Source organism: Geotrypetes seraphini, chromosome 11 (assembly GCF_902459505.1).
Source record: "Geotrypetes seraphini chromosome 11, aGeoSer1.1, whole genome shotgun sequence".
Taxonomy (NCBI): domain Eukaryota; kingdom Metazoa; phylum Chordata; class Amphibia; order Gymnophiona; family Dermophiidae; genus Geotrypetes; species Geotrypetes seraphini.
Window position 1 is genome coordinate 31,925,483 of NC_047094.1, and position 25,669 is coordinate 31,951,151.

General features: G+C 42.8%; 1 protein-coding gene across 1 annotated transcript in view; it reads left to right on the top strand.

Moving 5' to 3' along the window:
• The window catches only part of PDXDC1 (pyridoxal dependent decarboxylase domain containing 1), a 91,084-nt gene that overhangs the window by 28,996 nt on the left and 36,419 nt on the right, over positions 1-25,669 (top strand). The window contains exons 6-13 of the mRNA XM_033914308.1: positions 730-919; positions 6,679-6,747; positions 12,073-12,151; positions 16,021-16,105; positions 17,889-17,937; positions 19,248-19,349; positions 21,861-21,986; positions 22,739-22,789. Coding sequence (XP_033770199.1) covers positions 730-919; positions 6,679-6,747; positions 12,073-12,151; positions 16,021-16,105; positions 17,889-17,937; positions 19,248-19,349; positions 21,861-21,986; positions 22,739-22,789 — 751 coding nt within the window. The remainder of the gene's footprint in view (positions 1-729; positions 920-6,678; positions 6,748-12,072; positions 12,152-16,020; positions 16,106-17,888; positions 17,938-19,247; positions 19,350-21,860; positions 21,987-22,738; positions 22,790-25,669) is intronic.

Below are 25,669 nucleotides of genomic sequence, written 5' to 3' on the forward strand. Positions count from 1 at the left end.
GGGGGTATGTTTTGGCACTGGTTAAGAGGTATAGATAGGTTGTTTATAGATATTTTTTATGAGATGTTGATCAATTGAAAAATGGGTGGGGGAAAATAAGTCTTGTCTTGAGTCTATTAAGTTTATTGTGCTGTATTGTTAATATTTTATGTCAATGCATCATCTTGTCTGCACAATTGAAGTTTTGAAAACAAATAAAGAATTAAAAAAAAAGAAAAATGCTTGAGTACCGGAATAAATTCATGTAAACTGTTCTGAGCTCCCCTGGGAGAGCGGTATAAAAAATGAATGAATAAATAAATAAATAAATTTATGTTGAGCTTTCAGACAATGACAAGAGACCAATGGGCCATGTAAGATTATATCAAACTTTTGAGGTTCTTTGTTAATATGCAAACAATGACCTTTTTTCTTTCTTTAAGCAAATTATTTTCAATTTATTTTTCATTTTGTTACAAAATTAAAATATATAGTTTTAAAGCCCTATAGCTAAGTAAGTAGAAATATGTCCAACTCTAAAGTTAGTTATGTACTAGAGCTCTGGGTTCTTGAATCACTTTTCTATTATGGAAAATTCTAGTATCATCAAGGTTTCTCCGATACTGCCAGGTACAGTAGAAGGGATCTTGGCATGTTTTCACTGCATTGCTTTCCTCACTAGAGTATTTTGTTGAGATTAGCTCAAATGATTTACAGTCACAACTGTTAACAAATGGCTTGCTATTTCAGGTATGAAAATGGCTCTGCATATTATCATGAAGATGATAGAGAAGGTCTTCTTAAAATCTGCAGGCTTGTTATTCATTCTCACTATGACGACTACGCTGTAGAAGGATTTGATGCCTTATGTAAGAAACAGCCTGTCATATACATTAGTTCTGCTTCCAGACCAGGACTGGGACAGTATCTCTGTAATCAGGTAATGTGGTATAACCATAAAATTGTAAACACTTACTATGTGATGCATAGACTGCATCACTGATACTGCATGTTCTATAGGAAGAAATAAGACTCGCTTTCCAAAGCCTGAAGCACTTAATATATGAAGAATTAGAGCAACCTAAGAAAGCAGCCAACTAAAGCACTCAGAAGATATTCTCCATATCTAAACAGGGGGCTGCTAGGCAGAGACGTATCTAGGGTATGTGACACCCGGAGCCCATTTTTTTTTTACACCCCCCTGCCATAATTTTTGACCCCCCCCCCCCAATGTAAAAAAATATATTTAGTAATGTTCCCACCAGATGCCAGCCATGAGGGGGTGTTCCCGGCCTGGGAGTCATGGTCCGTGAACTTCCCTTCTCACAGCCCGGTGCCAAGACTCTGGATAGTCCCCGTGGCCCAGCATGTTCCCAGCCTTCTCTCCCTTTACCTTCCATGAAGCTGAAAAAACTGCCGGCCTCGGCAGTGATTCAGCTACGTCGCCCGAGGTTCCCCTTCCTGCTTTCTGTGTCTGCCAATGACGCAACTTCCTGTTTCCGCCCGGGTGTATTGCAGAAACAGACACGGAAAGCAGGAAGGGGAGCCGCTGGCGACGTAGCTGAATCACTGCCGAGGCCGACGGTTTTTTTTCAGCTTCATGGAAGGTAAAAGGAGAGAAGGCTGGGAACATGCTGGGCCACGGGGACTATCCAGAGCCTTGGCACCGGGCCATGAGAAGGGAAGTTCCAGGACCATGACTCCTAGGCCGGGAACACCCCCCCTCAGGGCTGGCACCCGGGGCGGATCGCCCTTCCCCCCCACCCCCCCTCCCCCGCTTGGTACACCACTGCTGCTAGGACAAAGCTGCTTGGTCTTCTGGCCAAATTAGACTTATGACTCATGATACTAGATCCTTCACTCACTGCTACCAATCTTATTTTACAATACCTCACCTCTTAACGTAAGTCCAGTTATCACAGTGACAGTCTTTGACCAAGAGTAGACCAGTGCTAGCCATACTAGAGCCAAGGGCAAAACCTGGGAAGGAGGATGCCCCAAAATCCATCTGCAGGTTATTCCTCCTTCAGCTTCAGGCAAGTTTAGGGCCTTCCAACTCTGTTACCTTGTTGCATCTGAAGATTAGACTCTTTGCCGGTTGTGATGATTTTAACTATGCTATTGTTAAGCATGTTGGGGCCCAAAGCAGACATTTGGGAGGGTGCCTTAAAACCAAACAGCAGGTTATATCTCCCTCAATTTCAGACAGGCTCTTTGTAACCCCTAACCCTGACCTTTAATTGGACCAAGATAAGAATAACAGAAATATGTGATAATAGCTGAACTCTCTAGACCATTTAAAGACCTTCAGCATGTGACCAAACTGTCTCAGGAAGAAGGCTTGCCAGATAAGAACAAAGCATTAAAAGAAAACCAATATAAGAACACAAACCAACTAGATGCAAGTTCTTGTGCCTCACCAGCAGTAGTAGATTTTGTGAGTAGATGACCTAAGCGTAAATACCCCAAATTTGCTTATGAAGATATAAATCGGTCTTTGCCTTTCAGCCATCTCTGTAATACTAGTGCTTGTTTCAGTGAAATGGCACCTGTTTAAACTTATTGGGGTATACAGTATATTCAAGAACAAATATAAAGGATTAGAGAGTTCTAATATCAAAATTCGAACAGCTCGAACCCTCTTTCTGTTGGAGAGGAGGGACCAGCGTCTGTTCTCAACATCTAAAATAAATAGATAATATATACTAATATTTACTGGTGGAGAAAAAAAAGCCTCAGTGTACACAAAGCGTTTGACCAAGTTTACTAATCATAGGTCAGAGAAAAACTCCACCCTTATCAATGTAGACCGATTCCTCCTCAACCATAGAGATAATGGAACAGTTTGGAAAAAATCTCCAAAGAAAGAGTAAGAGTCGGTATAAATTCAAGTCATTCAAAAAAACTTATCTGTGAAAAGAGTTCATTCGTAAGCTTTATCAGCCAAATTTCTGCTCAGACTTCTTGCAGATTACAGTATATAGATAGCAAATCCTTGCTCAAAATATCCTGACTGGAATATCCTATTTCGCCCAGTCTCATCATCAGGGGGGGAAACCCATACAGCCTCTTTTACAAAGCCGCGCTAATAGCCCCGAAGCCCATAGAGATTTAAGGGCTTCGGGGCTGTTGCCATGTGGCAGCCGCTAGCACGACTTTGTAAAAGAGGCCGATAGTGTTAGGCAATCTTTAAGCTGCTTACAGCCTTTGGATTCACAAAGAACACTTCATCCGCGCCTGTCCTTCACTATGTTGGGACTCGATTACCATAACTGCAAAGGACCTAGCACGCAGCCTAGGAATATTCCTGGACTCCAACTTGCCGTTTTCCAACCATATCTCTCCTTTTACTACCTACGTCAACTCTGGAAAAATAAGGAACTACTTTTCTGAGTCTGGCTTCACCCAACTACTCTATGCCTTAGTCCTCTCCCGCACGGACTACTGCAAAGCCCTATTCAACAGTCTCACGGTGAAGAACATATGACGTTTCCAGCATGTACAAAAACAGCAATCAGACTTCTACAAAACCTCTGTGTCCGCAACCCTGTTTCCCAGGTTGTATCGTCGGCTCACTGGCTACCCGTTGCCAAATGTTGTATATTCAAGGGCCTGATGTTTCGGTCACAGGATCATGAGTCTTTGGTGGTTGATTTTATTTTTTTAAGTTCCCATTGACTTCGACTGAAGATCATCTTGGTGGGTGTGGAGAAAAAAAATGCACTAAACTTTAGCACAGTTTGCTGCAATGAAATAAATTCATATGTGACCACATTGGCATATATTTTCATACTAATTGTTTGTTTATTAGAGTTAGATGTACCACCAAAGCTTACAACAGTTCTCAGCGGTTTACAGATAAATAACAAAAGACAAGAACTCCATAAAATATAAGGCAGACTTAAAAACAATCATACAAACGATTTACAATGCAAGAAACTGCAAAATCGCTGTGTCTCAAAAGTGGAATGCCGTCATCATCTGGGAATAGCTAATAAATGTGATCTTTTTGAGGGACTTCCTCACCAAAAGCTTGCTGAAAAAAATTAAATTTTCAAAAATGTTTTGAAGGCTTTGAATAATATTAGGCTCTAAACATAAATAGTTGGGAAGTTGATTTCCACAAGCAGGGGGCCAGTTAGAAGAAAGCCTTTGATATTGCAGTTTCCCATTTTGCCCATTTAACAGACAGTATTAGCAGTCTCTTATCTGTAATGATCTAATTGTACAAGCAGGTGTGTACGGAATTGTTAAGGCATACAAATAAAAGTTTGCAGGGAGCATAACAAATTCATTGATGACAAAATTTTAAACTGTATCCTATATGATATGGGCAGCCAATGATAGTGCAAAAAAATAAAAGGGGGTGTAGCATAATCAGATTTCCTTTTATGTCCTAATAACTTCAGTGCAGTGTTTTGTAATGTATGCAGGTGTCTAAGATTGGCTTTACAACATTACAATAGTCAGTTTTAGATGTGAAAAATTATATTAAAATGTGCAGGTTCTGGTGTTAAAAACAATTGTGCCAAGATTAGCATAGTTGGGGTCATTTTATGGTTTCTTATAATAGAGCTTGTCAATTTTTTTTTGATCTATGACCCCCCCATGATCGAGCCAAATATAATCGTGTGACCCACCAGAGTTCCTGAATAATGATGACCTGGGTAGAATTTCCATAGGTGCATGATCTCAAATGTGGGTTTTGTGACCTCATTTAGGGTCCCAACCCATGGTTTAGGAAGCTCTATCTTATCTGACTGGTATAAAGGTATGCACTTTGGGCTAGATTCACTAACCTGCCCGATCGTGTCTGATCCGTGTGCGATCCGTGGCAGGCCAACCAATTCACTATGGGTCCATATTCAAATGGGGGCGATCGAAGGAACGCCCCCCACCAATGACACGGATTGCTGAAGAGCGATCCTGACGCATGCGCAGACCATCTTCTTTTCCTGTAGATGGTCTGCGCATGCTCTCCATTTAAAACATTTTTACAGATTGCACAAAAAGAGGGAACTGTTAACCCGCCCAATGTACTGTGCGCAGGCTGATCCCCAACAGCAAACTTCCATGCTGGGAACCTTAGGCGAAGGGGAAGAGAGATGGATGGCAGCGGGTCTCCTCCCTCCTGCTGGTGTGCGAGTGCTACCGACTCCACATGTTGCAGAAGATGGAGGAGAAGTTCGTGGCTTGTGCTCAGCACGACGTCAGGCTTCTAAAAAAGACCGAAATGGAAGTCTGTGCCGCCCCGACTCTTCTGCTCTGCCGCCTTTCCCCGCAGTGCAGCCCCACTTTAAACCCGCGAGTTAAAACCACGGGCTCGCACTGCGGTGAAGGGCGGCAGAGAGCAGGAGAGTCGGGGCGGCAAGAGCAGGGCTCTCGAAGGGCTGGAGGTGCAGCGATGTATCCCTGTTCGCCACCTTTCAGGGCAGAAATCAGAGTGGCAGAGAGCAGGGGGATTTGGTTTGATGGGCTGCAGGGCTGGGATTTCAGGGCGAGGACAGTTGGCAATGACGTGAACGACTGCTCCTCGGCAGTCGCTTCTTTTATGATCAGCCAGCCCAGTCGGTGTTCCTTAATTTTTTTTGTGAATCGCTGCCTTCCTACTTTTGGATGCCCTTCCCCCTCATTTGCATGCGTGGATCAGAATCGGATCGGGAGGAAGGTTAGTGAATCGGGTCAGGGTCGCTAAGCGGTCAGGACATGATCAGTGGACTTAGTGAATCCCTTTGTCATGATAGTGCATATTTTACTGGTAGGTTTTTACAGAAGCAGAATTTGGGCAGAGTAAGTATGTATATAGAGATAAAATATTATGCTGCTTATTTACTTAAAAATTATATGTGCTAATATTACCACCTACTCCAGGGCAGATATAAATCTCTGTGCCTTCAATGTAAATGCAATTTCTGCCATTTAATGTCACTTGTCTGTATAAAATTGTTCTATAATAACTGCTTGTTAATGAGCTTCCTCTAGGTGCCCCCTTATAAAATTGTCCTCGGTATGTTTTCCCCATATCTCAAGGGGGTTGGGTTCATAGTCAGTGGTGCGCTGACAATTCGGCGCAAGAAAGAAGCGTGCCGCGGGAAAACTTATTTTTAAAGAGCTCAGACGGGGGGGGGGGGGGTTGGGGGGAAACCCCCCACTTTACTGCATAGTGTTCACGCTGCTGTTGGGGGGATTTTGGGGGGGTTGGAACCCTCCATTATAGAGAAAACGGAACTTTTCTGATTTTTTTCTCTATAATGGAGGGTTCCAACCCCCCAAAATCCCCCCAACAGCAGTGTGAACACTATGCAGTAAAGTGGGGGGGGGGGGTCCCCCCAAACACCCCCCGTCGTAGCTTTTTAAAAATAAGTTTTCCCGAGGTGCGCTTCTTTCTTGCGCTGGAATGTCAGTGCTGGATTGTCGGTGCGCTGGTGTCTGGCGCGCGATTATCCCCTCACTGGATTTGGTGCATACACAAAAAACAACAACAAAAAACATTGATTAATTGGAAGCAACCCAGTGCACTGAGCAGCTTATTGGCCTCACAGAGTGAGAGCAACTCCAAAAAAAGAAGTTAAAACCTGCTGGTTTATATATGTGGTTTCTCTGCCCTGATTCACCAGAAGCTATTTCCTGTAATCATAAATGTAGATTTCTGTCTTTTAAGGATTGCTTTGAGGTAAACTGAAGTCTTTCTTCTTGCAGCTTGGCCTGCCCTTCTCTTGCCTCTGTCGTGTGCCCTGTAATACTATGTTTGGATCTCAGCATCAGATGGTGAGTTTTTTTAGGGCTTTCTTGTGTGGAAATTTGAGCGAGAACAGATGGAAAACCCTTTGTGTAGAAATGGTCTTTAGTCTGCTGGCACCATAATTTGTATTGGCACATCTTAGATCTGTAAGCTGTCATCGTTATGTAAAGCAGAATTAACAGCATTCAGTACATTTTGCAAAACGTCATGATTCACCAGGATCATCCTCCTGAAGAACCGATGAAAAGGTTGGGTTATAACACCTTTTCGTTGCTGCTGAAGCAGAGAGAGGCTGTTCCCCTCCATTATGTCTGAATTGCATAAAGACCTAGAGAGAGAAAAAAAAATAGTACAAACTTCTCATCCTCCTCCAGCTTTTCAGACAAAACACTTTCTATATATAACCCCAAATTATGACTATTTTAACCAGCTATTAGACATGGCAAAGAAATTGCAGTGCAAATGCAACTTTCAGGCTGTGAAAGTAATAACATTTAGAGAAACTGTTATTTGGTATTTTTTTTTTTTTTTTTTAGCATATACCTAATTTGAAGCTATTTCTTCTTCCAGTTTTGCAGTACCCGCCAATAGTGATAAAAATATATTTGTGAACACTTGCCTTGTCCCTTGAACAATTACCTTCCTGCACAAAGCACTGCACCAGCTTCTGGGCTCTTATGAGACCCTGAGAATCTTGCAGGATTTTTAGACAGTACAGCTTAGACCCCCCTGAGTTGCATGATACCAAAAGGAAACAACTGTTCTATGCGGGACTACTGTCGGGGCTGCCCCGACTCGATCGCTCACTGAGCGATTGAGTCAGGGAGTTTGCATGCAAATCATTTGCACCTCTGTACAAATCATTTGCATGCAAACTAGATAGTAAATCAACCGCTTGAAAAAAAATCATCCAGAAATCAGCCAACTGCAATTGAATCGCTATCTTTAGTGAATCTAGCCCTAAGTTTTTATAATTTGGTACAATGGAGGGTTAAGTGACTTGCCCAGGATCACAAAGAGCTGCAGTTAGAATGAAACCCAGTTTCACAGGTTCTAAAACCATTTGGCTACTCCTCCAGAAGGTGAGGGGGAAATTATGTATTTGAAAGGAAAGAGGGTTTCTTAATCCAAAAAAGGTTGCGAATCGCTGTTCAGCTTGTATTCAATACATTTCACACAGCTCACCAAGGATAAGCATTCATTCTCCATGTATCTTGGCTTAAGATTGCTGTTCATTACTCTCTTGGTATGTATAATACTAACCTATCTGGAGACATTATCCCCCCTCACCTAAGGTTTACTCTACAGAAATGCTTAATTGGAAGGATTTTGCAATGCTGTATAAAGCTGCCAACCTTCTACAATTAATCAGGACTGTTTTTTTTGTTTTTTATTTAAATCTTTACTGATTTCTGCTGTCCCTATGCCTCCCCAGGCACACTGTCCACCCACCAATGATCCTCACTGATCCAGAGTTGAAGAAATTTCAAGCCAAGAATCTAATTCAGTAGCATTTCTTAAATTTCAGTATTGCCTGTACACTTACCCCTCCCCATTCGCGGTTTCGACACTCATGGTTTCATATATTCACAATTTTTTTTTTTTTGGGGGGGGGACCCCCATAGTTTATAACATTCCCGCCTCTCTCCAGCCTTCCTCCCGGCCTTACCTGGTGGTCTAGCAGGCTTTCGGGGCAGGAGCGGTCTTCCTACTCTCCTGCCCCATGTAGTTCACCAATAGGAAATGGCTGCCGTGAGCTCCCGTCGTAGTCTCAAGAGACTACGGGAACTCACGGCAGTCACTTCCTATTGGTGATCTGCACGGGGCAGGAGCGTAGGAAGATCGCTCCTGCCCCAAAAGCCTGCTAGACCACCAGGTAAGGCCGGGATGCCATGGGGAAGGCGGAAGGGAGGTGGGGTGGGTCAGAGCCAGACGAGAAGTTATTTGCAGTTTTTCTCAATTCGCGGTCCGGCTCTGCCCCTATTCCCCGCGAATACCGAGGGAGAAGTGTAATCTGATTGGACACATTTAGAGCCAGAAATCTATTAGGGAAAGAGTTCCTGTCATAATCTCCTTGCAAGAAGTGATACACACTAAGGGCCAAATTCTGTAAAGAACGTCTACCTTTAGGTATCTGCAATGTGGACGTCCATCGACTTAGGTGTCCAAATAAAGTGAATAAGTCCAATGCATGACTTTAAGAAGCATTTATTGGAGTTTAGATGTCTAAATGCTGGACACGATTCTACAAATAGACATCCACAATTTCGTGGATGCCCATCAGAAAAAGTTGCGCTCAAAAAGTGGGCGTGGCGTAGGCATGGTGTGGGAGTGGCTTTGATTTGGATGTCCATTTAAAGAATCGCATGCCGCTCAGTACCCATATGCATCTACCTAATGCCTAAAATGTGGGCGTTTCAAAACCAGGTTTACTTTTCAGCATGAGCTGGGTGCTAGGTAGACGTGAGTTAGGTGGACGTGACTTAGGCGTGCCATAGGCATCCGTTTATAGGTGAACGGGGCTTTTATTTTTGGGGTATAGAGGACTCCAGGTTGATATTAAGCTTAAACACATGGAAAAAAAAAATATATATATATAATAATAATAATAACAGCTTATATATCGCAATACCGTGAAGTTCTATGCGGTTTACAGAAGATTAAGCAAAGGTAACAAATTGATTGACTTTAAGAGGGGAGGAAGAAAGAGAATTAATAGGACAGGAAATTCATTGTTGAGGAGAGAGAGATCAAAAGGACAAGTTAATCGCTATAGAGGGGAGAGAGAAGAGAGGATCAGTTGTCTAGATGCTTTAGGAACAAGTGTGTTTTTAGATGTTTCCTAAATTCCTCATAAATAGTGGGCGAAAGCAATTGTTCTAGGTCTTTACCCCATGATGCTGCTTGGTATAGCATACTAAACTTCTGTTTTTGGGCTAAAGAGGACTCCAATATGATAATAATAGAAAAAGATGTTTAATAATGCATTACTAAAGCAAAGCACATGAAAAAAATATATACAGTCAAACTTCGGTTTACGAATGCCGCGGTTTGCGAGTGTTTTGCAAGATGAGCAAAACATTTGCAAAATCTGCGCCTTGGAAATCGAGGTTACCTTGATTTGCAAGCCCCACCCCCTGCAATCCGGCATCCCCCACCCGCAATCCGGCATCTCCCACCTGCTCGCGTTGCCCCCCCCCCCTGCTATCCGGCACCCCTACTCACCCACCCACCCAAACACATTGCTTACCCCGCTCTGGCACCAGCACCAACGCACAGGACATGCCGGTGCTGAAGATTCTCCCTGTTGCTTGTGCTGGGCCTTGAGCATCTGTGCATGTTCAAGGCCTTCTAGTTCTCGCTTTCTCTGAGATTTTTGGAGATCTCCGAGAATCTCAACGAGAACTAGAAGGCCTTGAGCATGCGCAGATGCTCAAGGCCCAGCACAAGCAACAGGGAGGATCTTTGGCACCGACATGTCCTGTGCGTTGGTACTGGTGCCAGTGCCGGTGCCAGAGCGGGGTAAGTGATTGTGTTTGGGTGGGTGGGTAGGTGGGTGAGTGGGGGTGCCGGATTGCGGTGGGGGAGGCGGGGGGGATGCCGGATCGCAGAGGGGTGTGGAGTTGCGCCGGTGGCCTTGGGGGGGAGGGGAGGTGGAACGAATCAAGTGAGTTTCCCTTACTTCCTATGGGGAAACTCGCTTTGATATACGAGTAAATTGGTTTACGAGTATGCTTCTGGAACGAATTATGCTCGTAAACCAAGGTTCCACTGTATATTGCATACTAAACCTCATTTCCAAAAGGTTAACATAAAAGGAAATACACTACTCACACAATGGCTGCAATAATTCAGAGCAAGTGGTGCACAATCTTGACATCATTATGACATCATCAGTATGTACCTAGATTCTCAGAGGGAGTTGAGCTGGCAGGCTTTGAGCATGCGCAAATGCTCAAGGCCCAGCGTCAGATCTGCATACACTGTCAGCGGTCGCAACTTTCTCCTAACTACACGTGTAAAAAATGCATACATTATGGATGTACAGACAGACTTACAGATGGACATCGCTTTGCAACAGGTGCTGTCACCCTTGAAACATTCATAGGGACCAACTGGAGCTACTTGTATATCTTTTTGATCTTCCAAAATAGTTTTGTAAGGCAAAGAAATGGTCTTAAGAGGAGCTTTGCTGATGTTGGAGCAGTGCTGGAATTCATAATGCAGCTGGGGGAACAGTGTTTGTTGGAGATTCAATGGTTCTTCAGTGCCTTTAGCTAGATTTCAACTGGTGTTTGGTAGGAGCAGAAATGGCAGAGAAATTTCAACAAAGTATGGAGGTAAGGAAGCAATAGGGAGGAGGTTGGGCAGCTCAGGGGCATGCTATTTGTTGGTATTCAGTAGGGAAGGTATGTACATAAAGCAGGTTTCAGCAGAGAGGCAACATGCAACTCAAGTGCCAAATTAATTTGACGAGAGGGTGACATTTTGACCAGGATTATAAGCCAGAGTGAGTTTCTAGGCATGTAAATTGTCCAAACCGCCCCCACGCCCCATTTAGCTTGGAGGTAGACACAGCTTCAGCCTTTGTCCTGTTCTCAGTTGTTTTTATTTTACTACGGAGCTCTGACACGGAGTATCTCTGTCCATGATAATCATTCTATGCCTTCCGCATGACCACTAAAACAGTGTTCTTCAACCACCGGTCCACAGAAATTTCCTGCTGGTCCACAGGACCAGCACGTGCATCAGGCCCAAAACAGTGTTCTTCAACTGCCGGTCCACGGTGCGATCGATGCGGCGTTATCTTCGAGCCAGCTCCCTCTTCCTAACTGATTCAGTGCACAAAGCCAAGGGCAGTGACTCCTACAGGCATCCTGCGTCTGAACCGGAAGCCTTCTCTCTGATGTTGCAATGTCAGAAGGAAGGCTTCCAGATGAGGCACGGGACATGCAAGGTGCAATTAGTACTATTATGGGGGCGGGGTCTGGGGTGGATGTTGGGTAGAGATGGGCGGGGTCTGGCCCACAACTTAGCCCAGTGTTCTTCAACCGCCGGTCCATGGACCGATGCCGGCCCACAGAATAATTATTTTATTTCTGCCGGTCCATAGGATAAAAAGGTTGAAAAACACTGCACTAAAAAAACTGTAACTGTGGATTGGTGGAGACAGACTGTGACTGAATTCAAGAAAGTTTGGGACAGGCACCTGGAATCTCTTAGGGAGAGGAGATAATGGATGCTCTGGATGGGCCATTTGGCCTTTATCTGCCATCATGTTTCTACGTTTCTATCTACTGCAACTCACCTCTGATCTTTACACTATCAATTCCTTATTTTTTCAATGGCAGGATGTTGCTTTGCTGGAAAGGTTGATTAAGGATGATACAGAATCTGGAAAACTACCTTTGCTGCTTGTGGCAAATGCTGGTAAGTGATTTAAAAATTTTAAATGGCAACTTAGAAATAAAAGATATTAGGGTTTTATTTTTTTGTTTGGTTTGATATTTTAGCATTATGTTGTTTCTGTGGTCTGTGAGGCAATTGTCAGTATCTGCACAGAATATCCATTTTTCAGGAATACTAAAATAGCAAATTTGTAAAGATTTATATACTACCTTCATCTAACCAGTACCCAAATATAGTTCTTCTTTGTAACACTTTAGAAATAGGTTTGTATCCATATCTGAAAAAAATTATTTTAGCTGTTAAACAGTGCTTGTCTTCTTTCAAAAGAGGCCAAAGTGGCATCAGTTATCACTTAGTTACAGATGAGTAAACAGGTAACTAGAGTCTGTGGCATATCCACCTTTCATATCTGAGATTTATTTGTTCTCAGTTCCCAGTTCAGGGCTAGAATGAGTGTGTCGCACCACCTCTCATCAGGGCTCCTGCAATTCTGGAAGCTTAAACTAAACTAAAACTTAGCTTTAAATACAGGGTCATCAACTAGAGGAAGCTCGACACGGTTAACAATAATTAATAAAGATATGCTAAAATTGCAAGGAGATTAATTTTCAAAATGTTTAGCAAATAGAAAAGTTTTTAAAGATTTCCAGAAGGACTGGAAAGGACTGGGCCATCTCAAAATTAAAGGAAGTTCATTCCATAATTGGGAAAATTTAAAAGCCAAAGAGAGGCTGAAATTCTTGACACCTTTAATTCCTTTCCTAGAAGAGAGTGAAAGTTTAAATTGTTGAGTGCCTCTTACATAAGAAAATCTGTAAACGTTTCATAGAAGAACAAGAAGAATAAAAATACCATATAAAATTTTGAAAATTATGCATATACATTTAAACTGGATTCTGAGATGAACCAGAAGCCAATGGAGGCTCAAAAGCAAAGGAGTCACATGGTCGAATTTGCTCTTTCCATAAATCAGTTTTGCAGCGGTATTCTGAATCAATTGTAGCCTTTGGAGGCAGATCTTTGTGATGCTAAGATAAATAGCATTACAGTAATCTAGCCAAGATAGTATAATTGATTGGACCAAGACAGAAAAATGACATTGATGGAAAATAGATCTAACCTTCCTCAGCATTCGTAAACTGAAAAAAACATTTCTTAGCCAGAGAGCTTATTTGATTCTTAAAGGTAAGGGAAGAGTCGAAAAGTATTACCAAAATCTTGGAGGAGAGCTCAATTTGCAGAAGATCCCAGAATCCAGAAGTACAGTGGAAGAAAACAACAAATTCATATCAACAATTTCGACGTGCCTTAAAACCGTATCTTTTTAGGGAATCTTTCGGAAGTTAGATATTGGATGTTTATTCATTTGTATTACTAGTCTTTGTGAACTGCATAAAACTTAATGGTATTTGCGGTATACAAGTGAGTTTTATGTTTTTTTTATGTTTAAGGAAGGTAGTCCAGTTTTGGGCCTAACTACAAAAGTTTAGTTTTGGCTGCATTTAACTTCATCTGGACTGACATAGCCCAAGCTTGAAGTTTGGAAATACAGAGGTTTATTTTAAAAACTAAATTGGTAATATTTGAATCAGTCTCGATCAATATAAAGATATCATCCGCATAGGTAAAAAGTGCTTCCCAAGCTGACAACTTATAAGTGTTCAAAGCAGTCATATAAAGATTGAACAAGATTGGGGAAAGCAGAGAGCCCTGGGGAACCCCACAAGGAGGCTGCCAGGAATTAGAAATATTACCTTTAATATTCACTGAATAAGAACGAGAAAGTAAAAATTTAGAAAACCAGTCAAGGACAACCTGATTAAGTCCGATATCTGAAAGTAATTAGAGCAGAATATCATGATGCACTACATCAAATGCCGCAGACAGATCAAACTGAAGCAAAATTGAACATTTATTTTGTAGTCGTAAATGTTGGATTTTAAGAAAGAAGAGAAATCAATAAGATTTCAGTACTAAAATTAGAACGAAATCCATGTTGAAAAGGTTGAAGTAGTGAGAATTTCTACAGGTAATTTGGTAAGTTGACCAGCTACAATTGATTCTAGCAACTTTGTCAACAAAGTTATATTGGCAATTGGTCGATAATGAGAAGGGATAGTAGGATCTGGATCCGATTTTTTTCAGAAGAGGAAGGAGTGTTATTTGCCCCATAGATTGCGAAAAGTATCCATTTTCCAATGAGTAATTTAGTAAGATGGTCAACCACGTTATAGCCTGAGAAAGAATATTAAGAAAAAGATATGATGGAAAAGGATCCAGTGAACATTTACACTTTCTCAACTTTTCACACAATTTGGAGACTTGGTATTCAGAAACTGAATCAAAAAAGCACCAATAGCGATCAGCTGGTATCTCCAATGTGGGATTTTTGGAATAAGAGGAGAGAGATCCAATATTTCCTGCAGGAAAAGATTGCATAATAAGAGAGATTTTATCTTGAAAAAAGCAGGCTAGAACTTCGGCAGAAGGAGATGATGATTGCTCAAACTTTGAGTCGGAGTTTGTCAGAGAACGCCAGAGTTTAAAAAGAATGCTACTCTGATTATTGGACTTAGCTATTTTACATCCATAATAGGTTTTCTCGCTTTCATAAGTTCAAAATTATAATTTCTAATTGCAGATCTCCAATTTAATTTATCTGTATCTGAATGAGATTTTTTCCATTTCTTTTCTAATTTCCTACAGTTTTGTTTTAGGGCTCTATGAATGGGTAGGAACCATGGTGCATTCCGAGCATAGGAGATTGTTTTGGTGATAACTGGTGCCAAGGATTGATAGGTGCATTCTGTAACAGATCTCCAATTATGCCAGGTATCATCAATAGTGTGTTCCCTAGGAGAGCCGGAGAGAGAATCTTAGGGGTCCTTTTACAAAGCCGTGCTAGCGGTTTTATCGCATGCACCGGATTAGCGCGCAGTAGTCGGAAATCTACCGCCTGCTCAAAAGGAGACGGTAGCGGCTAACGCGTGTGGCAATTTAGCGCGTGCTATTCCGCACGTTAAGGCCCTAGCGCGGCTTTGTAAAAGGAGCCCTAAAACTTGAGACCAGAAAAAATCTGGACAGATTTTCTTTCTAAATGTGACCTCCCTAGGGACCTCCCTCCACTTCAAAATCACTGAGCTCTGGAACAACCTTACCTCCCCTCTTCGGAACTTGAGCTCTCTGCAAGTTTTCCGCAAACATCTGAAAACCTGGCTTTTCTCAAAAAATATAAGTCTCCCTCCAACTTAGGAATCAAGGAAACTCTTATATCTTGGCATCCCAAGTCCTCTAAATTTTATTCACACTTCTACCTCTAACCCTCTGTTGTAGTTCCTTCCTATTTCTCCTACTGTAAACCGCGTCGAGCTCTACGAACGTGGAGATGATGCGGTATACAAACCTAAGGATTAGATTAGATTAGTTTTTTTCTGCAAAAATTGCATCAGGATATGGAACATATAAAAGGGAAGTGAAAATTCACCAAGAAAATGGTCATTCCAAGGAACTTGCTGCCAACGAGAGCCAGAGAGAGAAAGGGGAATGGGGTGAAGTGTCAACAGAAGTTTGTTGAATGGTATGGTCTAAAAAAGTTACAATATCTAATGAGTGACCTTTTTCATGGGTAGGGGTAATAGATGGTAAAGAAAACCCCAATGACTGAAGAAAAGAAAGTTTCCAAAGTCAGGACAGCTTTGTAATACCTTTTGAATAAGTCGGGAAATGGAATAGAAAAGTAGCTTTTTGGGGGGGCTACAGTTCCAAATATCTGCATATTAACAAAGCAGGACTGTGTTCTGGTCGCTCAGATCTGAACCACAAGGCTTCTTGTATTGATATGTGAGCAGTATTTATCCCTTTTACTTTAATCTCTTTCTACTTGCATTCAGGAACACCAGGAGCAGGACATACAGACAAGCTAGGACGCTTAAAAGAGTTGTGTGAGCAGTACAACATGTGGCTGCATGTGGAAGGGTAAGAGAGTGGCTTAGATTTTACCCCCTAGTGGAGCAAAGAATCTTTCCAAATATGTCGCATACCTACAGTCTTTGCAGTCTTTGTATAAGATCTGAAAATGCACAACTTGGGCAAGTTTCAGTATTTAGCCTGCATCAAGATTTAATTTACTTAAAACTTGTAGAATAATCAGTCATAATATAATTAATATATATGGCAAAAATAGGACTTAAAAATACATTTTTCTTTGATAATATACATAGGGGGGTGGGGGGATTGGAAGATAAGATGTAGCGAAATTGAAATTTTGAAGGAATATGATAGTTTTAATGATTGTATAGAAAGATGGGAGGGGGGAGGGTTTTTAATTAATTTACAAATTAAGAATATAATGTATGATGTTCAAGTGTTATATGATAGTATTTCATGTTGTTCTTTTTGTGCACTTGATGTAAGTTTGAAAAAGAATAAAGAAATTAAAAAAAAAAAAAAATACATTTAAAACCATGTCATACCTTAACACTTGTCTGGACAATCATACAGATCCCTACCATGGAGATTAAAAATATTAATAATAAAATACTGTAAGACAAAGAATGAATAAAAAAATTTAATAGTAAAAAAATAAAATTTTTTATTATCAAGCTGTGCTGCCAAGCAGCGTGAGTTAAACGCCAAGCCGCCCATAGGATTAGAATGGATGGCTTGGCATTTAGGTCACGCTGCTTGGCAGCACAGTTTGATAAAAGGGGGGGTGGTGGTAGTGGTAAATGAAGTAGACAAAAAGAACCTTAAAAATTGTTGTTGTATGGCAGAGTGGGCATAACTCCTGCTGCAAGAAGGGCGCACGGCCGGGCGGCGGCAGGCTTTTCTTGGCAGCGGGAGAGAATCGGCATCTTTCCCGCTGTGGTTTTTTTTTTGGAGGGGAGATTTGGTTGGCAGCGGGAGAAATTGAACATCTTTCCCGCTGTTGTTGTGTTTTGGGGGGGGGTTTATACGTTTTTTCTGTGCATGTGCCCATCGCTATCACCAGCGATGTGCACATGCAAATTTCGTGAATCTTCGCTGCTGTCTGCCAACCTCATTTGCATGCGTGATTTTTTTGAGAATGTCTAGCTTTTTTCCAATTCGCTATCAAAAGGGCTGCTTTTACAGACCTTTGCTTTTTAACGCGTTTTTTTTGAGAATCCTCCAGTGAGGGCCATATTCTCTAAGTGGCACCATTATCGACATCTACCTTAAAAGCATCTTCCGATCACGTGTCAATCACGCAATGGCGCCAGTTACAGAATCGCACCTCTGGCAAAGGTAGCTGCCGGAAATGTAGACCAGGGTTATCCAGGCCTACATTTCCAGAGCCTACCTTTGATGTGAATCGCGCCTCCGTAGGTGATTTAAGCCGCCAACCGCTACTTTTCTTGTTAGCTATGCCCATAGTGGCATTAGGCGGCCTAAAGCACCTCCGGAGGGGAGTGATTCTGGTGATGATTTTTTTGAAACTCAGTTAAGAACGTTATTTTTTTACTGAGCTTGGGTGCCTAAAAACGCAGCGCCGTTTAGAGAATCCTGTCTTGGGTGTTCAAGTATTTGGAAAGATTTTTTTCTGCGGCACAGTTTCACTTGCTGTGGTTTGCTCTTGGTTATAGTGTTTGGTTTCAGTTATCTATTTAGTGCATTGTTACCTGTTTGTCATGTTAATGAAGTGACACTTGAAATGCTTCTTTCATTGTTTGTTTAATAGGTGAATTAGAATGAAAACTATATTTAATGAAACATAACAGGAATGTTTTTGCAATTTCAGGGTAAATTTGGCAACCTTGACTTTAGGTTACGTCTCCTCTTCAGTACTGGTATGTTCATTTTCTTGACTCTGGAAATACTCTGACGAGTTACTGTTAGTTTATCTGTTTCCAAATAGTGGAATTAGAAAAGGTAAAGAGAAGAGTGATGAAAATAATAAAGAGGATAGGAGGATTTATCTATGAGGAAAAGCTAAAGTGGCTAGAGATTTTCAGCCTGGAAAAAAGACAGTTCACAGGATATATGATAGAGATCTAGAAAATGAGCAGAGTGGAATAGAATGGGTAGATGTGAATCACTTATTTACTCCTTACAAAAATACTAGAACGAGGGAGCATGCAATGAAGCTACTGAGCAGTAAATTTAAAACTGAAGAAAATATTTCTTCACTCAGCGTGTAATTAAACTCTGAAATTCGTTGCTGGAGAATGTGGTAAAATCAGTTAGCTTAGCAGGATTTAAAAAAGGTTTGGAAAATTTCCTAAAAGAAAAGCCCATAAATCATTATTAAGATGTACTTGGGAAAATCTATTGCTTATTTCTAGGATAAAATCTGTTTCAGTGTTTGGGATCTTGCCAGGTACTTGTGACCTGGGTTGGTCACTGTTGGAAATAGGATACTGGGCTTGATGGACCTTCAGTCTGTCCCAGTATGGCAACTTTTATGTTCTTATCAAGTACAGATGTTTTCAATACCATTCCTCTTATCTTTTTCAGCAGAACAGCCATTTCTTACATTCCAATCTCCGCAGTCTGTTTACAAGGGCATATTTAATCCATCTGGTTTTTCCTCTTCATTGTCCACTTGACTTCATTCTCTTATGCCTTCTGAATCACTTAGATACCGGTCTCTAATCACACTCTCGTTTTATGAACAGTAGTACCACCTTCGATCTCCAATAAGAGACCCTCCTCCAGTATGGGACCTATCGTTAGGGGGTAGCTCTCTTAGTCCAATTCCTGTCTAACCCATTGGAATCTGCTTCCATTATGTGTTTTTTTTTGAGACATTAGTTTTGTCTCACTGCTTTCGACTTCACTTGAGGATGTAGTGAACTTCAAGCATGCCTTACTTATTCTACTTATCTCATACATTTTTTCCTACTAGAGTGTTTTTTTCTGAACTCATCCCAGATTTTTTCCTACACTTGGTACGGATTTTCATCTACACCAATCTATTACTTTATCATCATGTGACAGTGTCATGATGCAAGTAAAAGTTGTGCTGTTCAGATTTTCCATTTATTTAAATATTGTCCTTTTCATTGTGAGCACTTGCTAGGATCCAGACTAGGATATTTTGTACTGTCGCCATTGGGAATATCATAAAGCCACTTGCCTTTTCTTTTCCCTTTGTTAGGCTGCAACAAAATGTGACAGCATGACTCTTACTCTGGGACCCTGGCTGGGTCTCCCTGCTGTGCCTGCAGTAACCCTCTACAGACATGAAGATCCCTCTTTGGTAAGCTAGTAGGCATAGGCTTACAAGAAATTCATTTACACATGAGGAGCCATGTTTCAGACAGCATTAGAATTAACATTAAGCATCTTGTTATACTGGTTACGTGGCCCTGTGATGCCATTTTGCAATTTTTCTGTCGCGGTTCCAGGGGCCAGGGTGAGCACATAAGTAGAACTTGGGGGAGCATTGTGGGCCCCAAGGGGGGTAGGTCACTATCACTTCTGGGAGGGGATTACAAAGGTAATAAGCAGTATTCACAATGGTGTAGTACACGGTGCGGACCGCCCCAGGTGCAATCATGGTGGGGGTGCCGACTCCTCTCCGCCCCCCCCTTTGTCTCACTCCTCCTCTCCGCCCCCCTTTGTTCCATTCCTCCTCTCCACCCCCCTTCTTCCCACTCCTTCCCTGCCACGCGCACACGCCTTCATTCCCCCCCCCCCCCCATACCTCTAGCTCTTCACCAGTACGAACAGCAGCTCCACCCTGCTGCTCGTGCCGGGATCTGTCTCCCCTCTGATGTTACTTCCGGGTCCTACAACTAGGAAGTGACGTCTGAGGAAGAGGCGATGCCAACGTGGGCAGCAAGTTGAAGATGCTTCTCTCACCGAGGAAGTTAAACGTGCGAGTGAAGGGGTGCGCACGGCAGGGGGGGCACCACCCCGGGCACCTCCCATCCTCGCTACGCCAGTGAGTGCACAATTAACATCTGGGAAAAAATTGTGAGGACCCGCTTGTCTTCAGGGTTGGGGAGCTGGCCTTTTCAGTTTGGGCCATTTAACTAGGGAAAACCTGATGTACAAGTGGTGTCTTGCTGTTTATAGCTTAACTGTAATGTGGCCATTTTCTGAATACGAGTCGATAAAAACTGTAGATTATTCACATTACTGTGCTGGTTTTAACATTGATGAACATATAGACCCCCATAGGGGAGAAGTTATCAAAGCAGACAAACAGGACAGATTGTTTTTAATGTTATCCTGAGTGACTAAGCACTAGGTTTCTCTGCATAAAGTGGGACCTGTGCTAAAATAGCATGGGTTGTGCTATGACCCATCTTAATGGTAGTCCACATTGATAATATACATAACTTTCCCCCCTTAGTTCTCTGCTTTTTAAGCATGACCACTTAGGTCAGTAAGGGAGCACGTTTATCCTAAGGATGTTCTTTCATGCATTCTAATGATCAAATCAGATGGCTTGCAGCTGAGATTTAATTACTTGGAAACACTTCAAAGAACATAATGAATTACAAATATTTGTGCAACGTTGATACTAGAAGTATGCATAATTTCTTGCTTTGCTAGGATAAGATGGGTTTGAAATGTAAGTATATACTCGAATATCAAGTCAATTCGAATATAAGTCGAGACCCCCAATTTCCCCCCCAAAAAGGAAGAAAAATGGTTGACTCGAATATAAGATAGGGGCTTAATATTCAAGTGCCATGCCCTGTCAGGATCTGCACCCCGTGTCCCCTCCCTCATGCCCTCCTCCCTGCCAGGTTCTGCGCCCTGCAAGGCTCTGAGCCCAGCCCCCTTCCTTACCAGGCTCTGCACCAGCCTTCTTCCCTCCCTGCCCTGCCAGTCTGTGAAACCAGCCTCTTTCCCTCCCAGGCTATGCAGCCTCCTTCCCTCCCTGGCTATGCAGCCCCCTCCCTGCCAGGCTCTGCACCCTGTCCCACCTTCCTGCCCTGTACCCTCTTCCCTCTCTGGTGGTCTAGTGGTAGGCCAGAACAGGAGGGATCCCTCCCACCTCCTGCCCTGGCCGATTCTAACAATGTTTTTACCCCCTCTCCCCGCGTAGCTTTTTTTAAAATCCCTGGAGGTCCAGCGGTGTATGGACAGGAGCGAGCTTTCTGTGCTCCTGCCCCACGCAAAGCCCCTCCCTCAGATCTCACAGCCAGAGGCAAGCGGCACACCCATCATGCAGGAGCGAGCTTTTCGAGCTCATGCCTGGCCCTGTGCCACTCCCTGAAAGGCTGCCGCCAGTTCTCGTGGGACTCACGAGAACTGGCAGCAGCCATTCAGGGAGCGGCACAGGGCTGGGCGGGAGCTCGAAAAGCTTGCTCCTGCATGACGGCTACTTGCCACTGGCCATGAGATCTGAGGGAGGGGCTCAGTCAGGGCAGGAGCACAGAAAGCTCGCTCATGCCCATACACCACTGGACTACTAGGGATGTGTTTTACCCACCTAAATTGGCTGTTTGTATTCAGGAAGGGTAATTTCCACTGCTGGACAATGAGTGTTTTTGATACACACTGGGAGGAGGCATTCCCGGGGTTGTGGGTTGGTCAAGAGAAAAGGTTTCAGCTCAATGCATGTAATTTACAGTGAAGAACAATGTCCAAGTGTATGTGGATATATTTTCTTACCTCTGGCAAGTGTCAAAGCAAGAGTACTTGGATACTTTGGCTGAAAATCTTTACTTAGCTCGCACATTAAACATACAGGAGAGCTTTAAAAATCTTTCTCTGTGTACCAATATGTCATTTATGTTGTCTGCCCTTTCAGTCATTAGCTGCAGGCCTTACATCAAGTCAAACCACAGAGAAGCTTCGAGCCTTACCACTCTGGCTGTCCTTGCAGTACCTGGGACATGATGGTATTGTGGAAAGAATAAAGCATGCCTCCCAGCTGGTAAGGAGTAACTGTGATTGATTATATTTATCTAGGTTGTTTAGGCAAGTCACTGTATAGGACATGACCCAGTTTCTGGTCAGAAACATTGGGCCTCTCCCAGCTTTTTGATATTCTCTCCTGGTGTATTGTGGTACTTGTAGTGCTGATTGCAAAAGAATGACCTGAAACGAGCACTGGGGTGAAGGTTCAGAAAACTAGGACTAAGTCACGTCATATATCCTTGGGGTGAACTTTTTTTCATATGGAGCCATCTTACCCCTTCATTATTCTAAGTGGTTTATGTTGCCAGTAATATGGATCAGGGCAGTCTTCTTCCTCCTACTCCGACTGCTGCTTCTAAAAGATGCAGTGCAGACATTTTAGGTATGTGAATATTTAGATTTACTGTATTAACCACCTTTTGTGAAGAGATTCAGCCCTCGCCAATAAGAATTGTTTTGGGTTGTTGTGTGCCTTTCATGTAAATGTGGTACTCTTAATTATAGATTTTGTAAATTGGTTGCTATGGCAGATCACTATCTTTGGAGAGAAAATCATAAGACTGCCAGATTAGAGTGGTATACACTTGATGGTGCGCTCTGTTATAGTGACTGCCTAGTTCCATCCTTGGAAGTGACTGCATCATTTTTGCTTCTGTTTGGGCATGAAATATAAGAAGAAATTCTTGCAAATAATGAGAAAATCAAGGTGCTTCAAGGCCTTCTTTTTATCTGTTTTTACAATGATGTGCTGTCGTTATTTTATTACAGAGCCAAAGGTTACTGGAAAATTTGAAGAAATTGAATTTCATAAAAACTTCGGTATAGTATGACTTCATCTAACCCATACATCCATAGTTTTTAGATTACATTTAAGCAAAGTATACAAGTACATTACTTGATAAAACTAGTTCAGACAGAGTGAAAGGATAATGTAACCTCAGTACTGAAGAATGGAAACCTGCAGCTGTCTAGAATGTTAATTCAACTCTAGCTGTTCACGAGAGCAGTGTTTTAATAGCACAGTGCAGTGTGTGGAAAATTAAAGTAGTAATCATGGCCCAGTCGGTGACTAGGTATGATAAACTGGGATGAGGAGAGAGAGGAAGGTTGGTCATAGCACGAGAGCAACACCTTGAGGTTGAATTTAGGGCCTGTGATTGCAAGGTTTAACAGGAACCCTGATACGTTGGCCCTGGCTGAGGACTGGTGCTGTAATAACTAGGGCTGTACTGAATATTCATATTTGATTTGATTTGGCCCCAGATACATTTCTTGTATTTGACTGAATAGTGATTTAAATTCAATTAATTCAGGGTTCTACTGTGCTAAATCCTACTGAAATAAACAACTTGATCTCTGATTTCATGGTGCTTTTTTAATTATGTATATTAAAGCTCAATGCCCATATTCAGCCGAATAGTAAAATATACTATTCAATATAGCTCTAGAATAACTGGACTAGGTGAGCTGGCAAGGGACATTAAATAGGGAAAGGTCCATGGGTATTTGTGATATCAACTGATTTGGAGGCCCAGAGGAAAAGGAAACAGATTAGGGGGCTCATTTTCAAAGCACTTAGACACACAAAGTACTATACAGTAGGCTTCTATGGCACTTTGTGTGTCTAAGTGTTTTGAAAATGAGTCTCTAAATAAACATTAACCACTGAGATTGAATGAATTTATATTAACTAATGTTATTCTAGGCTGTTGAATCTAGGACTGTAACAGAACATAGGATCATATATAATTCGTTTCTCACATACACAAAAGGAAGCACATTTAACAAACAGATTAAATTAAGAGGCAACAGCCTACAAGTTTTGAAGTGGTGTATCTTTTGTCTTGAGGCCTTTTTTTTCTTAACGTTCAGCTACTTGCAAGGACAGACACCACTCTAACAAAACTGGGACAATTAAAGGCTCAAGTAAAAAGCACTGGGAAAGATGGTTTTCCTCATGGGTAATAGGGCAAAAGTTCTTTGGTGCTCACTCAATTTATTTCTGATCATACTAAAAAAATCACGTGATGGGCAGATTCTGCATGCATACTTGTGGGTGGCTTTACTGCCTTGCCTGAGGAGGTACTCAGATTTCTACAGAAATTTTAGGGGAAATTTAAAAAAAAAATCAAAATACAGTGGTACCTTGGATTACGAGCATAATCCGTTCCAGGAGCATGCTCGTAATCCAAAATGCTCGTATATCAAAGCAAATTTCCCCATAGGAAGTAAGGGAAACTTGCTTTGATATGTTCCCACCCCAAACCTTTCCCCCCCCCAAACGAGAACCGGCATTGCTCCCCCCGAAGGCCCCCCCCCCGTGAACGGGCACCCTCCCCCCGCAATCCGGCACCCCCCTGCCGCCATCATGCACCCCCCCGCCACCACGTGAGATCCCCCAACCCACCCGAACCCTCTTCTTACTTCCCTCCGCATCGGCATCGCCGGCATCAGCATGTCCTGTGCCCGAAAATCTGCTTCCTGTGCCGGGCCTTGAGCATGCGGAGGGAAGTAAGAAGAGGGTTCGGGTGGGTTGGGGGATCTCAGGTGGCGGCGGGGGGGTGCCCGATGGCGGCGCGGGGGGGTGCCGGATCGCGGGGGGGAGGGTGCCGGTTCTCGGGGGGGGGGGGGATGCTCGTACACTGAGGCAAACTCGGTTTACGAGGCACCAAATTTGCGAATGTTTTGCTCGTCTTGCAAAACACTCGTAAACCGAGGTACCACTGTATAGGGAAACATGACTGATTTTTATAATTTTGAATACAGTACTCCCCCCGATATTCACGGGGGTTCTGTTCCAGGAACCACCGTGAATCGTGAAAAACCGCAAATACGGTATTTAGCGGGGGAGACAGGAGAGGGCAGCCGGAGAGGCAGGAGAGAGCAGCTAGTGTGAGTAAAGGAAATCACTCGCGGTATGCTCCAACCGCCTCTTCCTGCACTAAAGTCGGGCCTCACCAATCAGGAGCTGCATGTCTATAACCAGATTGTAAAACAAATTTTAAAAATATGTACATGAAATAAAATAGCGAGCAACATACAGAGATACTTGCATGTGTTTAAACCAGTGCATACATATAAGTGGAAGACATAAAAAGTACAAGCAGAAAGGTTAAATACATCATAAATTATAAGGCAAGACCTTCAAAAATACATTCTGTATATCTTTTAAAAGCCAAAGATTCAAAGTTCCAATCTTGATTGACCAACTTGTTTCTGTTTCTTTTTTTATATATACGAGTTTACGAGTGCACCGGTTTGCGAGTGTTTTGCAAGACGAGCAAAACATTTGCAAAATCGGTGCCTCAGAAACCAAGCATGGCTCGATTTACGAGCACCCCCCCCTGAGATCCGGCACCCCCCCCTGCCTCGAACCGGCACCCCCCCCCCCCGCCACGATCCAACCCCCCCTCGACACGATTGGGCACCGCCCCGTCATGATCCAACCCCCCCGACACGTTTGGGCACACCCCCCCCGCCACGATCCGACCCCCCCCGACACAATTGGGCACCCCCCCCCCCACTGCTTCTTACCCTCATCTGGGCACTCTTGAAGATCGGCCCTTGTCTGCTGGGCCTTGAGCATCTGAGCATGCTCAAGGCCTGCGAGTTCACTTTCTGAACGTGAACGTGAACTCGCAGGCCTTGAGCATGCTCAGATGCTCAAGGCCCAGCAGACGAGGAGTCCGATCTTCTAGA